The sequence below is a fragment of the Cryphonectria parasitica genome, assembly GCF_011745365.1.
Source record: "Cryphonectria parasitica EP155 unplaced genomic scaffold M406scaffold_3, whole genome shotgun sequence".
Lineage (NCBI taxonomy): Eukaryota > Fungi > Ascomycota > Sordariomycetes > Diaporthales > Cryphonectriaceae > Cryphonectria > Cryphonectria parasitica.
This window is the reverse complement of record NW_024468911.1, coordinates 3,965,435-3,981,428: the sequence shown is the minus strand read 5'-3', so window position 1 is coordinate 3,981,428 and position 15,994 is coordinate 3,965,435. Positions and strand designations below refer to the sequence as shown.

General features: G+C 53.1%; 5 protein-coding genes across 5 annotated transcripts; 4 read left to right on the top strand and 1 right to left on the bottom strand.

Moving 5' to 3' along the window:
• Positions 1–1,059: 1,059 nt before the first annotated feature.
• M406DRAFT_275508 (ubiquitin-conjugating enzyme) lies at positions 1,060–2,062 on the bottom strand (the record flags this gene model as incomplete). Its single annotated transcript, XM_040918253.1, has 4 exons — positions 1,060–1,477; positions 1,589–1,813; positions 1,904–1,968; positions 2,021–2,062. The coding sequence occupies 4 exons, from the start codon at positions 2,060–2,062 to the stop codon at positions 1,348–1,350; spliced, it is 462 nt and encodes a 153-aa protein (XP_040778770.1). The 3' UTR covers positions 1,060–1,347.
• A 748-nt stretch (positions 2,063–2,810) lies between these two features.
• On the top strand, positions 2,811–4,367 carry M406DRAFT_289028 (thiolase; the record flags this gene model as incomplete). The annotated part of the gene is made up of 3 exons (XM_040918833.1): positions 2,811–2,975; positions 3,040–3,984; positions 4,056–4,367. 3 exons carry the CDS (start codon positions 2,811–2,813, stop codon positions 4,251–4,253), a joined length of 1,308 nt encoding a protein of 435 aa, XP_040778769.1. The 3' UTR covers positions 4,254–4,367.
• Positions 4,368–4,771: 404 nt separating this feature from the next.
• M406DRAFT_254412 (uncharacterized protein) lies at positions 4,772–6,528 on the top strand (the record flags this gene model as incomplete). Its single annotated transcript, XM_040916962.1, has 3 exons — positions 4,772–5,103; positions 5,158–5,464; positions 5,530–6,528. The coding sequence occupies 3 exons, from the start codon at positions 4,772–4,774 to the stop codon at positions 6,526–6,528; spliced, it is 1,638 nt and encodes a 545-aa protein (XP_040778768.1).
• A 2,698-nt stretch (positions 6,529–9,226) lies between these two features.
• On the top strand, positions 9,227–10,000 carry M406DRAFT_31870 (uncharacterized protein; the record flags this gene model as incomplete). The annotated part of the gene is made up of 1 exon (XM_040919324.1): positions 9,227–10,000. A coding segment is annotated over one exon (774 nt), but the record flags the coding sequence as incomplete, so codon positions are not given.
• A 2,281-nt stretch (positions 10,001–12,281) lies between these two features.
• On the top strand, positions 12,282–14,384 carry M406DRAFT_328860 (uncharacterized protein; the record flags this gene model as incomplete). Its single annotated transcript, XM_040920369.1, has 4 exons — positions 12,282–12,540; positions 12,612–12,671; positions 12,744–13,993; positions 14,112–14,384. The coding sequence occupies 4 exons, from the start codon at positions 12,282–12,284 to the stop codon at positions 14,382–14,384; spliced, it is 1,842 nt and encodes a 613-aa protein (XP_040778766.1).
• Positions 14,385–15,994: the final 1,610 nt, after the last annotated feature.

The following is a 15,994-nucleotide window of genomic DNA, read 5'->3' as shown; positions in this document are numbered from 1 at the left end:
TCGAGTCATTCGAAACAGACGCGCTAAAACACACACACACACATGCGCGTACGGTTGCGGGTCCACGGCTGTGCCATTGCAGTGTACACCTACTGTAGATAGATAGTACCTAGGCACCTTGACACTCTGACACTCGAGGGTACTAAAGAGTTCATGCTACCACACTGTAAAAGGAAACATACCCAGTCACACAGGCTTGACTATGGAATGTTCAACTCCTTCACAAGACAACAGTGTCGATTGTCATAGAGAACGTCGTCAAAAGGGCCATTCCACCGCTGTTCATACCTGACATTAGCAGACCACCGTTGTCTGGTGTGACTTCTCATCCGTGTTCCCACTAAAATGTCTAAGTGCGGTCTACCTGCCAGCTCACCAGCGCAGCATCTTCAGCAGTAGTTGCTGGGGCTGAACTGCAACCTAATTTGCGCAGGGATGCGACGTTTATGCACACTTACGTTAGGCTGACATACAGCCAAGGAACCTCTGCCAACGACCCCCTGCGATAGCCCTGGATTTGTGTACTGCGTACATCGGGATCAGCATGAATACTCTCTCCCAACATCTCATGGTAAGTGACAACTGATTGGTACAGATTACTCTCTCAATACAGGTCTATGCTTCACCCAATATACATGCTTGTGAGCAAGGAAAGAGCGGCTATACTTCTCCAAATCCTAGGTGAATCTACTTGCTTCACATCCCCGCTACTGTCATACTAAACTCACGCACTAAGGGGTTCGTCATGGTATGAGCAGTTCTGTAGGCCCGTTGTGGTGGCCAATGTGGTCGAGATATTTTCACGCCTACCTAGATCGCCATGAGAAACCGATTCGGAGAAAAACACGAACATCACCTATGATGGTCCTCTTCATGGAAAATCCATCCCAGTTTTATGAGATTATAGTGAGTTCGCCATACCATCACCTTCTGAACGCTCCTTGTCACCTGACTGTCTGATTCCCGCATCTTTTCGAGCCTGTATGTGTGCGTAACTCGAATCACGAAGACAGGCTCATCACCTGGGCAGGCCGAGCCATAGGCGACCGGGATGATTGGCGCACAAACGACGTGATGTTGGATCAAGGTACAGCTAAGAACAATTGGATTTGGATATAACCGACGCCGAGGAACCACAATCTCTCCCCCTTGGCACCATCTCACAAGAGGACTATGCTGTGGGCAGATCATCTCCTCTTGAACGCCCGTCAATCTGCAGAATAAGTAGATGGCGATGGGGAACCAGGAACCATAGACGCCATGACTCCCTTGTTCAGTAGCAATTGAAGAACGCCCCGCATATGAATAGTAAACACCAACCCTTCCATCTCCGGCCGTGTTCAGGCTTTAGCTCGAGTCTTCCCAGCTCTTTTCAACCGTCTCTCGCACCCTCTTGGTATACTCCTTGCGATGGTCTTTGTACAAGTTCGAAGCCTCGACGTTGGCAGGTGATCCGGTGTTGGGGTCGTTCAGAAGACTGTAGGGTTCGCACGGTGTCAGCCATATTTATGAATGCTCCCAAAGGGCCCTTCCAGATCCTCCTCTGCACGGCGTGTCATCGCAGGTCCGGTATCTCGAGCTCACATACCTCTGAATGCTTGTCAACACGGCAGCCACATCATACGTCGGGCTCCACCGGTTCTGCAGGATGTCCAGGCACAGCTCGCCCGTGGCGTAGACGTTGGGGTGGAACATCTGGCTGATGAACTTGACCGAGGGTGGTTTATTGGGATATTGCTCTTCGAAGTGCATGACGAGCCGGAAGGTTCCGTCCTCAAAGGGCGTGTCGGCGGGGCCGATGATCACGGCGTTCCTATAAAGCAGACAAGAGGGAGGTGGGTTTCACGGTTAGTCTCTCTTCTGCCAAACAGCCCAGCCGTCCCCGGTTTCGACAACGACGTACCATGTCATGACATTATCAGCAAGAGGTGATGCAGAGACGCCGGCTGGGGGGTCCGTTTGCATGCGCTGTCGAATAAGGTCAGCGTTGATTCTGGGGCCGAAGTGGCGGGATGCGCACCTTGAAGTCACGCATCAGACGGCGTCGGGCGGCGGTAGACATCGTGAGAGGGCTGAAGACCTTGCGAGGACAGAGAAGCAAATAAATGGATTCGTGAACAGTCGCTAGGCGAGATGATCAGACGGCGGTTGTGTTGTTGAAGAAGGATGTGGATGGTTTGTACCTGGTATTGGCACCGATGTCGTCCGGGAGAGATTCGCGGGGCAAGGGATAGAGGCCGATATCGATAGTAACCTAGTACTTAGTAGACCCCCCTCTCAGGACAGGGGCCTGGGGCACCCGGGGGGGGGGCAAGTCAGTGGCGCGGAGGGCCCAATGGGAAGCTACGCCTGACCTGACGTGCCTAGCTTCCAAACCTCTTTTGGGGGTTCCGAGCTGTCTGCAGTTTCTAGTGAGACGACATTGCAAGAAGGCAATGCGACGGCATCAGAACAATTCAGAAGTCTCTTCATAAAGTCAAGCCTGTACATGATAATAATTTTTTTTTAAAAAATTAAAAACCCTCCGTTTCAGATTCTTCATTGACTGAGGCCTGAGCATGTGATTAGGTTGAAAGCCCGGCCGCGGATAACAGAGGCTCAAGGTACACTGGGGGTACCGAATTGCCGAGGGTGTGATCTCATCCTCAAAGCATCTTCGGAATACTGGGAGGCCAAATACTACTCCGCTAATACTTCAATCAAGCCTCTTACTCTTTCTATACTCTCTCTCTCTCTCTCTCTCTCTGTAAATTTATTTTCGGTTAATTTATATCCTTCCCAACCTCCTTACGCCTCACCTAGGGTTTACAATGTATTCCTCTTACCTGCGGCCCGCCCTCCGACATGGCACTGGCACCGCTGTCACATGCCGAAATGCTTCCGGATGCATACGATACTTCTCAGCGAGGGGGGCCCTTCAGCAGGAAATAAGGGACGCATACATATTGAGCGCCTCGAGAACACCAACAGCCAAGGTCAGAGCTGCCGATTCTCTTCTCTAATGAGTTCAAACAGCCAGACCTAACCATTGAAATACAGTTTAATGGATCATTCCTCACCGTCCCCGCTCCTAAGCTCGGCGCCGTCGCCATCAAATCCGCCATCGAGAAATCCGGCGTGCCAGCCGACAAGATCACAGATGTCTACATGGGCAACGTGATACAGGCCTCTGTCGGGCAGGCCCCAGCGCGGCAGGCATCCATTTTCGCGGGCCTTCCACCCTCAGTCGAGGCCATCACCATCAATAAGGTGTGCGCATCGGGCCTGAAGGCTGTCGTCTTCGCCGCGCAGAACATCCAGCTGGGACTGGCCGAGGCACAGGTCGCTGGAGGCATGGAGAACATGTCTCAGGTACCCTACTATGTCCCGCGCGCGAGCTCGCTGCCGGCATTCGGGCACGTCAAGATGGAGGATGGCCTGATTAAGGACGGCTTGACAGATGTGTACGATCAGATACACATGGGAAATTGCGCTGAGAACACGGCCAAGAAGTATGAGATCACACGTGAGATGCAGGACCAGTATGCAATCCAGTCGTACGAGCGCGCACAGGCGGCATGGAAAGCCAAGGCATTCGCCGACGAGATCGTGCCGGTGACGGTTAAGGGCAGAAAAGGCGACACCGTGATCGATACAGATGAGGGTTATATGGATGTCAAGCTGGAAAGGATACCCACGCTGAAGCCCGCCTTCATTCGGGACGGCACAGGCACAGTCACCGCGGCGAGCTCCTCGACGCTCAACGACGGAGCCAGTGCGCTGGTGCTTGGTAGCAAGGCGATCGCGCAAGAGTTTGGGTCAAAATCGAGAGTTCTTGCAAGAATATGTGGATCTGCGGATGCTGCGGTGGATCCAATCGACTTCCCTGTTGCGCCTGCAAAAGCTGTGCCTATTGCCCTTGAGAGGGCTGGTATCACGAAGGATCAGGTGGCCATTTGGGAGTTCAACGAGGCCTTCGCCGCCGTGATCAAGGCTAATGAGAAGGTAAGACTAACACCAACCAGACTCCTTGGGTCAGCTAGACAAGTGTGACTAATTATTTTCTTTTCCTTTAGATCCTCGGACTTGAGGGGGCTAAGGTCAACCCATTAGGTGGTGCCATCTCATTGGGCCATGCGCTCGGAAGCTCAGGATCTAGGATCCTCACGACCCTTCTCCATCAACTCAAGCCGGGTGAGTATGGTGTTGCCGCGATCTGTAATGGTGGCGGTGCTGCTACGGCCTTAGTAGTGCAGAGAATTGAGTCCGTATAGGAAGGGAGTGCGGTACAGAAGTGTACAATAGGTAGTTTGAAGGTGGATGAGTTTATATGAGGCGCATAAAATGCATATGACGAAAATATCAGAAATGAAGAACAAATATGTGCCAAATTTCTGGGGTAGATATGTTCACTGCAGTATTTGATCAAGCTTTTGAGCAAGTGTGAAGGTGCAAAAGTTGACCGCTACAGCATCTTCAATTCCCAGCCGTTACTGTAAATCCAACTCGTGCTTGCAGGGACGCTACGCCATTCCTGTAGCTCCACAATTGACCGTCAACCTCGCCCACTTCAACAAAGCAAGACCACCTCGCTCTTCAATCCACCTCGCCAGTCTGTCGCAAAGTATTTCTTCTTTCTCTTTTTGGGAATATAAAAGATTTTCAATATGCTATTATAAAGCCCATCGACCGAATATTCGAGCCCTGCCGAGACCCTTACGATAGAATACTGTGTGCCTCTCGCCAATCCTGATCCGCCGCCAAGACTGGCCTCGATGAAGTCCCAGCAGATATGGCTCTCGTCACACAGTTCCTCACCTCCATAAGAGGGCTCGTCGTCTCACTTGATGGCGACAGCCTCTCTACCTGGCTACAGGTTGAGCCAAGTCCGACCGCTGGCTCCTATTTCCAGCTCCGCGATGAGCTCAGGCAAGGGTTCAGAGGGCCTAATGCTCTCGAGAAGCTCGTCGACAGCTGTATGCCTGAGGTTGATGACCCCGCAGAGGGCACCGGCTCACCATGGCCCAGCTTCGTCGCCTTCATAAAAGAATATTTGCTTTACTGGAAAGATGCAGACTTTGACGACCTGATGGGGTTGCAAGAAATGTTATCTACCCTGTTGACGTATGTTCAACCGCTCTTGTATGTTCTCCAGACGTGTCTGACCTTGCAGAAAAGATCATGCGCGACTGCCCTGTCGCACCCTCAGTATGGCAGTCTCATGTTCAAGACCAGCATATCACTCTCCGAGGCGCTGTCGAAGGTGGTCATGTTGCTCCACCGGCGGCCAGAGCTTATGACAGGCCGTCGAGCTGTCGCTGGGGATGAGGACAGCAAGTCTATGGTCGAGCAGTCGGCAGACATCATACAGAAGGTCTTCACCTCCTGTCTTACAGATAGGTCGAGCACTAGGTATGCGAGGCCAGAAGGCAAGAAGGTCGGAGTCTACATCTTCGCCAATCTTGTACTCAAGCTTCTGTTCACGGTGAGTTTCACGGCGCATACCTTGTCGTGGTGATAGCAGTATACTTGACTGACCGTCTCGTGCAGTGCGGCAAGTCTCGTCTGGCAGCACAGCTGCTGCTCAATATCTCTGCGAGTGGTCCACCGCTTGAGCTCTATCCAGCAGCGCAGCGCGTCACGTACCTCTACTACCTAGGGCGCTTCAACTTTGACTGTGATAACTTCATAAGGGCCTCATTATGCCTGCAAGAAGCCTACCTACAGACCCCGCCGGTCATGCAGCAACACCGCAAGCTCATCCTCACCTACCTGATTCCCTCCAATATCATGCTCGGCCGCTTCCCAAGTGAGGCTCTCCTCTCCCGATCAGAGGCCGCCACCCTCGCACCTGTCTTCCGACCTATCATGGCCGCTCTGCGCAAAGGCAATTTCGTCGCCTTCCAGGCAGCAATAGCCTCTCACGAAGACTGGCTCTACCGCAAAGGAATATTGTTCACGCTCATGTTCCGACTTCGACCCATAGTCTGGCGGTCCTTCATTCGGCGCATATTCCTCATCACCTATGAACCACCCCTGCCCAGCGAAAACTCTCGGGCCGCGCCCACACTCAACCTCTCCGATGTCTATACTGCAGCTGTCTACGTCCAGAAGCTTCTAGAAGGCTATGTTCTCATCCGATCCCCAGCACTGCAGCAACAGCAACGCACTGCAGCGGGAGCCAACAACCTCTTCATAACAGCTGTGCAGAACAGCGCAGCTGCGGATTCAACCACATCGCTGCTCATGCCGCCGCCTGGTGGCAAGCCGCGCAAGCTGAAGCCGAGCGAGGGCTTGTTTTGGGGAAACCTATCCGTCACGATGAAGGAGGTGGAAGGGGTTGTCTCTGCGCTGACCACGCAGGGCCTAATGCATGGCTTCTTGGCGCATTCGAGTGGCAAATTTGCGATTATGGGTGCGAAGAAGACTTCTCCTCTAACGGCGGGATGGCCGGGTGTTGCAAAGGTTGTACGGGATCGGCTGGATGAGGAGGGCATCGACCCCCAAGAAGTGCCGGCATGGGTCAAGGCCCAGCCAGGCTTCATATGAGTAAGGGGAAGACGATGGAGGAGGAAAGAGAAGGAGAAGGGGACGAAAGTCTGGAGGAGACATGCTATCGATCGTGTCGTTGCTAGTGTGTTCTCAGAGCATCAGCATGTATATCCTGCTACCTCAACCATCTTCCGTATCTCAATCAACGAAGGCTGGCTAATCCGTTGCACAGACCCAGATCACGTCTTCACCAGCGCCAGGCATGGATTGCCTGTCACGTATCAGACACCGCCCGCCGCACCCACATGAAGCAAATCTCTGCTGGCAATTATCTGATCTACAAATGGTCGCAGCCGTCCGATTCAATAGTGGCCATAGTCTCCCGCTAATGCAAATTTCTCCTACAGTAGTGCCGAGCAAGACTGAGCAGATCAACTGAACTGGAACGCGTTTGACGCGTGTCGATCATGGATTTACAAGGACAAAAGAAAAACATTTACTATGTAGGGCATCAAGAGAAAGTCGGTCTCGTTGCATTCCTGTGATTTGTTGTCCACATAGGTCCTCATAGCACTGCCGACATCCGAAAGTGATCTTCTGTGATCATCAAGTCGTGAATCCAGATCGCAACGGTCTGTTTGACGATCTATTGCCAACAAAGCGATGATCACAGCAGATCAGGCCAGTTTTTTTTTCTCTCTCGGCCTCACCCACCGTCGATGAAAGCTTACTTACTTCCAAAGTCTCCGAGCCTTGACCATGTTTGTGCATTGATATTGGTTGGGCGATCCTGCTCCCACCTTTTTTTTCCCCCTTCCTTCTTCCTTTTCCTTTCTTTTATTCCCTTCTCCCCTACACTGCCTTGATTTGCTGGCGAATGTCTTGCAAACCTCGTCCATCTGATTTGGGACACGAAATGAAGCTGACGCCAAATACTACCACGCCCAAAAGGGGGCTTGGCAAGAGTGGCAAAAGGCCTAGGTACCTACCACTTATCTGATGTGCCAGGGTGCCAGGCTCTGTCAAGGGCGAGTGTCTAGGCCCCGTCACGAATCGCGACGTTACTCGAATTCCAGAAGTACAGATGCCAGCCCGCGCTTCTGAGACAATTGACGTGAGCCTTTGCCTCTCTCTCCTCATTTGCCGTCATCGTAATCAACAAGTCTGCATGCCATCTGTTGGTCCGACCCTGTGGTGTGATTTTGTCCAAGACCAAAAAAGAAAAAGTAAAAGAAAAAAGGAAGGGATAAGAAGGGTACTATGGGAATAACCGACCATACCGAACCAGCCAGCGGTCAGTCGGTCGATGGCAGTCACCCCTCGAGCTGGCAACTCAGGCAGCCAGAAAACATGGGGGGAGATGGGATCCGTACGCTACGTAACACTGTGCCGCTTTTTCTTCTTCTTTCTTTTCCTTCTGATGCGCGCTTCCATCTTCAAATCCTGGCTGGCCCTGTCGTAATGTCACCTCAATTTGCGCAAGGCCCCTGATTGGTGTGCCTTGCAGATTTGATGCAGATGGGGTCGCTTGCCGCCGACGACGGGGTAGCGTGCGGTGCCCTGACTTGACCTAGCCTGGCATGTTCCCCTTGCTCCTTCCTTGGCCTCTAACCCAAATGAGGGCCGACCATGACCTGAGCTTATTTTACTGTCGGGCCCAAGTGTGGTTCGCCAAACCAGATTCAATCATCAAATCTCCCGAGCATGCCACTGGAGCCAGACCGCGCACCGTGCCAGACCATGATGCTGAACGGCGTTGATATCTCGATTGGGTTGTTAAGCTAATCGAAGCCACGGGCACCCCAGATCCAGATTACCATGACAAGTGATTGGTGCTGGAAGCCGTGGGGAGTTGCTTGACAGCCTCCACCGCGACGAGCTAAAATGATAGCAAGATGGGGTTGAATCCAGTCTCCTGCAGAAGCGACCTCACCCTTTCCTACGCCCCCCCCCCCCCCGGCGATGTAGTATGGGGACAGTGACCGTTCTCCTCCTTCCAGAGAGTCAACTCAGTTCCAACGGCGCGTTCTATGCCTCTCCTGGGCACACTCGCCTTTTACTTTTCGGGGACGTCTATGGTCATTTCCCTCCTCTCCCTCCTCCTCCTCCTTCCTCTCTTGTTCTCTCTCTGTACTGACCCACCTGCTCACCTACCTGATTTGAACTGTCTTCCTTTCTTCCTTCGAAAGTCTGTCTCTTCACTTTCGAAACAACCTTCTTTTACGTTTGTCTGCTCTCGCCAGCAGGAGTCCACTCGTTTAGTTGCTTGCGTCACGCGGTTGGGTTTTGTTGTCGATCTGCTAGCCCAACAAGCCGTGTTTTTCCCGTCTCGCGTCTGAGGAATGCCGTTATGTTGACAGGCAATTAAAATATACACCCAAAAATTCAAATACATCCCGCCCTACGCCCAAGACACTTCCTGTCGGCACCCGCTGCCACACAGTTCAATCCTACTCCCAACCACGAGAAATACAGTTCTGCTTCGAAAACGAGAGCGCACGGCTCTGACTGCGGCTTTACGCTGCCCACGATCATTACACCACGTTCATTACATACAACTACTTCGTCCTCACCGATGGGGTCGGCAACTCTGAGGGCTCTCGTCAGCTCGGCCTTGCTCTCCCTGGCGGCCCAGCCGGTCGTCGCCGGCATATCTCACCGCCACCTCCACCAACAGCATCGCCAGCAGAATCACACGCACGGACAGGAACCTGAGCTGGTCAAGAAGGGCAAGCTTGTCAACAGGGCTGGACAATGCGCCTTCCCAGAGAGTGAGGGCCTGGTGGCTGTCACGCCAGGCTCCTCCAATGCGGGCTGGGCCATGAGTCCCGATCAGGAGTGCACCGCTGGCTCCTACTGCCCTTTCGCCTGCCCTCCAGGCCAGCTGATGAATCAGTGGAAGCCAGGGACGACCTATGTGTACCCAGAATCCATGGATGGCGGCCTGTACTGCGATGAGGAAGGCAGCATCTCGAAGCCTTTCCCGAGCGAGGAGTACTGTGTCGATGGCATTGGCAATGTGAACGCCGTCAACAACTGCGGGGATGTCGTGGCCTTCTGCCAGACTGTCCTCCCTGGAAACGAGAACATGCTCATCCCAACGGCCGTGGACAGCACTGCGGTCCTTGCGGTCCCCGGGACCAGCTACTGGGATGAGACGGCTGCGCACTTCTATGTTAACCCGCCAGGCTACAGCACCGATGAGGCTTGCGCATGGGGCACGAGTGCGAAACCGATTGGCAACTGGTCGCCCTATGTTACTGGGGCCAACCAGGACTCGACGGGCAACACGTACGTCAAGCTCGGCTGGAACCCGATCTATACAGATTCCTTCAATGGTGTCCTGCCCACCTTTGGACTGAAGATCGAGTGCGACGGTGACTGCGTTGGTCTTCCCTGCAGTATCGACCCCAGCACAGACGGCTTCGGAGGTGTCACTAGTGAAGAGGCCGCAAGCGGTGCGGGAGGCGCTGACTTTTGCGTCGTCACTGTCACTTCTGGATCTGCCAGCGTCGTGGTGTTCAATACCGACGGATCAACAGGCGACTCCTCCTCGTCCTCCTCTTCTTCGGACTCGACCACTTCGGCTGCAGAAACAACCACGGCAACCAGTGAGACTGAGACGCCGACGGAGAAACCAAAGACGACGTCTGCCGTTTTGGTGATGGGCTTGAATGCGAAACACTCGACCACTTCCAGTCAACCTCCGACTGTGAGCTCATCTTCGAGCACGATCGCGCCCAGCTCCTCTACCACTAGTGCCATTAGCAGCACTTCCGCCGCCCCTACGACGTCGTCTTATTATCCATCTAGCACGGCCGCTGCCTCATCGTCACTGCATGGCGGTGTGTTCCAGGAATTCGACGGCTCCAGCAACAGCACGAGGGCTCCTACCTATCAATCAGCAGCGGCCAGCACCGCGGGCAGCTCGACTGATGTTACGGCAGTAGTGGCAGCGGCACCTGCAGCTACGACGTCTCAGACGAACGACGCGATCAATCCCAAGCAGAACCAAGGAGCCATCGCCGGACTGATCGTGGCCATCGTTGTTGCCGCATGCCTCTACTAAGGACCTTACTATACTTAGTCTGCCGCCCTTTCAAGTACACAGCTTTTCACTTCTTCACATAACGAGCCAGCAGCCGCCGCTATCACATTCTGCTTGCTGTATGTCGCTCACCCAGATGACCTCTCCAAAAAGGCAGCGCCAATCTTACTCAACGGACGAAATCAACATACTTTAGCAATCTGGACAAGCACGACAGCACCCTCCCAACCTTCTTGTCATCTATTTGGACGCTGCTGGATACTTGATTTTACTTTCAACACCATCAAAATTATCCCCATATACTTGACCTACCTTTTCCTTTTATCCTTATAAAGACATGTATATACACCCGTCAATTATCTGTACGCGGTGCATAGTGTTTAGTGTGTTATATGGTGGGATCCGTCAGCATTGTTTTGGGACATACACATGTTCTCCAATTTGGCTTTCTTCGGTTTCCACCTTTTCTCTTCTTGAGCTTCTATATCTTGGGAGGAATGGAGGTGTATCCCTGATTTTATACCCACCCGTCGATCGGTCAGAATATTTATTCTTCTTCTCCTTTTTGGGCGATGAGGCGTGGGACAAGACTAAGAGGAGAGTGTTTTGAGATGCTCTTTCTCGGGGGATGATTCGGCTTGGTGTTCATGATACCTTATTTCGATTCGATGTCGGAAGCGCAGTGGTGAATCCGCGGACGATCGTACGGTAAACATGCATTGATGAGTTTAGGTTTTCTCAGGAATGTATATGAGTATTTTGAGACCTTCGTTTCTTCAGACTGCTGGCAGATCTCTGCTGGAGGCCCGCACTGGTTTTGGGCCTCTGGCTTTGTGTGTTATTTCTAATGATGTCTCCATCCTCGATTCTCCCTAACCACTGTTCCCTTGTGTGTGTCTAATATTGAGGATTGGCTGACGACGCTTTGGAAATTATGACAAACTTTCAGCGCTTCTCGTTCACTCTTCAACCTGGCTGTCGGTCTGTGAGGGCATCTTTAACATGAAAAAACGGATGGCACGTTCATCTCATTATCCAGGAAGTCCATGCATATGGGATCAAGCGGGCGTGACACGAGCCGAGTAGTGAACAACAGGAGATCGTAGCTGAGGTTGAGGAGGGGGGGTGGGTTGTTCTGTATCTTATTCTCGTGGGCGCCAGGGTCGGCTCGTTTTCTGTATCCGTGAGATGGACGAATGAGTGAGTAGGGCCAAATCTTTACGAGCGGGCTTGTTCTGAGCCACCGTTCTTCGGCTTAGGCCATGCGTTCAGTTATTGTCTGTGCATCCGAATTATGTCTCCTTTGGGGCTGTCAACAGAGCCTTCAGGATGGGACAGCATCAAGGATGGCTTGTTACAATTTTCGGTCCCGGGTTTTCACTTCTCACATGGCCTGTAAAAGGTTCGCATGGTTAGTAAGTGGTCCTGGGATGTCGAGGGGCCTTCATGTATATTCAAGGGTTAGGATTTGTACCTGGTCTTCACCTCATTGGTCACACCTTGCTGACCTTAACATTTATCTCCCAAGGTTGGTACCTGTCAGCTTGCAGCGGACCCCTTGTCTGAAGGGTCCCTTCCTTTCTTTGTGTGCTTGTGGCCCCTCCCTTGTTTAGCCGCAAATCAACTCAATACGGCAGCAGCGACAACGACGACTGCATGTCGCTCTTCATTTCTTCTCCTTGAGCTCGCCTTCTTCTTCTTCCCTCTCCTCCTCCCATTGAATGTATTTATATATCTAAATGTTAACTTGACACGTGTCATCATGAGCGCCCTCTTCAAGGGCGCCGGTGGGACGGCCCAGCTCCCAGCTAGGCTGATCCACGTTGGCCGCTCTGACGGCCGTGTCTGGACAACACAGGAGATCAACGGATGGCCCAAGAGCAGCACCGCTGTCATGCAGGTCGGAGAACCTATAACCGAGGACCTCAATAAGATCTCAGACAATATGACGCTGGTGAGGATGGCGCAGTGGAAACTGGCTCTGGGCACTGGTTTGCAAGAGCAGCTCGGCTGGCCACACGGTAATGCCTTCCCCTCCCGGCCCCCACCCTCACCCTTCACCTCTGCGCTTCAACTAACAATCTTCTTGCAGGTATCCAGTATCAGGCTTTGTTTCCTGACGGATTTTGCTTGAGATGGCGCGACCCTGGAGGTGAGTTCGTGCTGTTATGCTATCAATTACTTTGCCATCGCGTCATGACGCTGGGCTGAGATGTCACAACAGGACTCAACAATGAGGTATGCATGTACGGCCATCCTCAAGGCTTCACGGACGACTTTTTGTATAGATCTCCGGACGAGTTCATACCGCATCTATTGTGGTTGCTGAGCGACTCGGAAGATCACAAGCAATGCCTCTGCAAGCCATGCTATCGAGCGACAGGCAGACACGTGCCCAAGACGTTCACGGAGAAGATGGACGAACAGGCCGCCATACTGGAGGGCATCAAACTGGTGTCGACAGGCACTGAGCCCAAGGCCCCCGCGAAGAAGGTTACCAAACCTACCGCCCCATCCAAGAAGAAGGCTTCCGTCGCTGTCGTCGCCAACTCCAAGGCAGCCAAGGATCTTGCCGCGGCTGCTACCAAACCAACGAAGAAGACTGCCAAAGCAACGCCAGAGCCATTACCAGTCGCGGCTGTGGCTCCAGCTCCTGCTGTAGCTGAAGCTGCTCCTCCTGCTGCTAATTCTCCTGCTCTGCAAGTTTTGCCAGCTGCTGCAGTGTCGGCGCGCCGCCCACCTGGGCATGATGAGCCGACCTTGTTTCGGCAAGGCGAAATGGTCTGGTACCAGCAGAAACCAGCATGGAGAATCGGCATCATCCGCAAAGTGCCCCTGGGCGACGATTTTACATACACGATCTTGCCACTCGGAATTTCGATGCTCAATCTTCCTGACGTGCAGAAGGAGACGGCTCAGATGCGCCCATTTCTTACCTTCAGCGTGCCAGGCATGTCGTTTCCCGGTTTCCAGGACAGGATCTTTACAGATGTCAACTGGAGGGCCATTCTAGAGGACCCCGCCTTTACAGAGCGAACCGAGCTTGTAGGGCTTGAGGCGTCCAAGCTAGCAGCTATCGAGGTCGACGGTTCCTGGTCAACTTTCAATCCCCTGCCTGCAGGGCCGATCCTGCCTAAAACCCAGTCCACCTACGACGGCGTCTTCCTGGGCGCTGAGATGATACGTGTTGGTGATGCTATCCGATCCAAGGACAAGGCCCGCAGCACGCTACTCGAGGTTACCGAGATCTCGGTTACGGCGGCCACTACGGCGCCAAACCCGGCCGACCTACCCAATACATTATCCACGACACATTCCACGCTGTCGTTCCGAGGCATCGAATACGAAGCCGCGCTCGTCCCGGAGCATGGGCGCATTGGTGGCCAGCCTGAGGGAGCCATCTTCCAGAAGGACGCGGCTTTCCGAACCGCGGCTGCTAAAGCCAGCGGGGCAAAGCAGAAGTGCGTGTGGACAGTATGTAGTTTCCTTACTCGCCATCATCTTCTCTCGCGCACTACCCCTCAAATCTCCTTCCATGCCTCCCTCTACCTTGTCTCGATACATCGTGTAAAAACTAAGAAACAAACACCAGATCAAATCATGGGATACTGTTTGGCAGGAACGCGACGTGGCTGGTCGAGCCTACGTGACGGACGAGCTCCTGAGTGTGACGCAGGGCGCGGAGGCCGTGGAGACCGCCAAGCAGACAGGTCAGTTCCAGGAGGCCACGTCGTACCTCAACAACCGGATGCAGAGCACGACCGCCCCATACTTCGGCAGGAGGCTGAACAGGCGAGCTACGTTGGGCGAGGCGGTCTCGGGTGTGCAGCCTCTGCTCTTTGGGCCTGGGGTGCACGAGGAGTAACACTTGCTGTCTTGTGCCTGAACCCAAAACTATGCTTTGTACCTGGCGCCGATGGCGACTATTGGGATGGTATGCACGGGAAAAGCCGGTGGGCTCGGAATTGGTATGGACACGGAAATGGGCGCGCGGAGGCGTTGTTTCCTAGGGCATTAACGGCTTTCATAATATCATAGAAAATCAACTTGATCACGTCTATCGCTCGATATGACCAGGTTTGCCTTGTGTATATCAAAGCCAGCCCCTCCACCTCCCACAAACCGCAACACAAACATTCATACCACTCCCTATCCACAAAGGAGGACGAGGAGGAGGAGGAGAAGAAGAAGATACAATACAACATACTAAGTAGTCTGCCACGTGGGCAGCCCAAGAACCACAGCAGTTACCTACACCGGCCAGAACCGAGTGGCGTGAGGTCCCCCCCCCCCCTTCCCCTTCTCCCGCCCTCGGTCGATCAGCAAGTAGGTACGGTAGTATCCAGGTGAAGTGACATAGATTCGGGAGGCAACAACACATTTAATGATGCTGCGAGACACACACCTCCACCCACTCACACACACCACACATGGCAAAGGGATGAGAGATGGAAAGAGGATACATACCATGCAGGACAGAGGTGGCAAAGCCAGAGGGGATGTCTCCTCCCTTCCCCTTCCACCCCTCCTCCTCCTCCAAAGAAGGGAAAGAAAAAGAAAAAGAAACAAAAAATAGAGAAAAACTTGTTCTGTTGTGTGGTCGTCGTTCAGTTTGGGTTGCACTGTAGCAGGTGGCGTGTATTGCGGCGTCCGAAACAGGTAGGTAGGTCGTGCTGCGGGCCAGGCCAGGCCAGAGCGGGTGGGCACGTGGCGAAGGGGGGTGGAGGCGAATTCGTTTCCAAGAATAAAGGGACTGACTGATAGACTGATGAGAGAGTGGGTTTGCTCTTTAGAGGGCGATTTTTCCCCTTCTTTCTACTTCGCGTATGGGAAGGATCTTGATGCAGCCAGCCCCCCTGACAACATACTTCAAAATGAATAAAAAGAGAGAAGAAAGGGAAGGGGAAGAGGGGGGGGGGGGGACACGTAGATGAGGGATCTACAGGAGGATACGAGCAGTACGGACATACAACAACTCACAGCCGGAAGCATGGAGGCTGTGTTTGTTTGAAAGTGGTTGATTGCGACCAAGCCGCTTGCTGGCCGTCGCTAAACTGATAACAAACACAAAATACCGAACTAGCCAGACTGAAGGGTATATGCAAAATTGGCAAGGAAAATGAACAACAGAAAAACCTTCCATCCCAAAAAGTAGACTCGCTTTTTCCCAGGGCCGCCGTGTTTTCATGCTTTTTGGCCAGGCAGACAGACGCCTCTCTTGTTACTCTACTTGACCATCATCTTCCAATCTTTGGAAAACCTTGCATGTGAAAAACAAATTGGATCAGCTAAGAGGATCGCTCTCATGACCTGGACTCAATATGCCGTCGTGTTGAGAGTAGTCTGGGTCGACTTCGTCTCACTCGAACTCGGCGTTTCGTTTTGAGAACTCGTTGTAAGTAGACAGTCGACGAGGCGGGACATCGGAACTCTCTCAGGATGGTCCGTAGAGCAGTAGCCCTCCTGCGTCGCTGG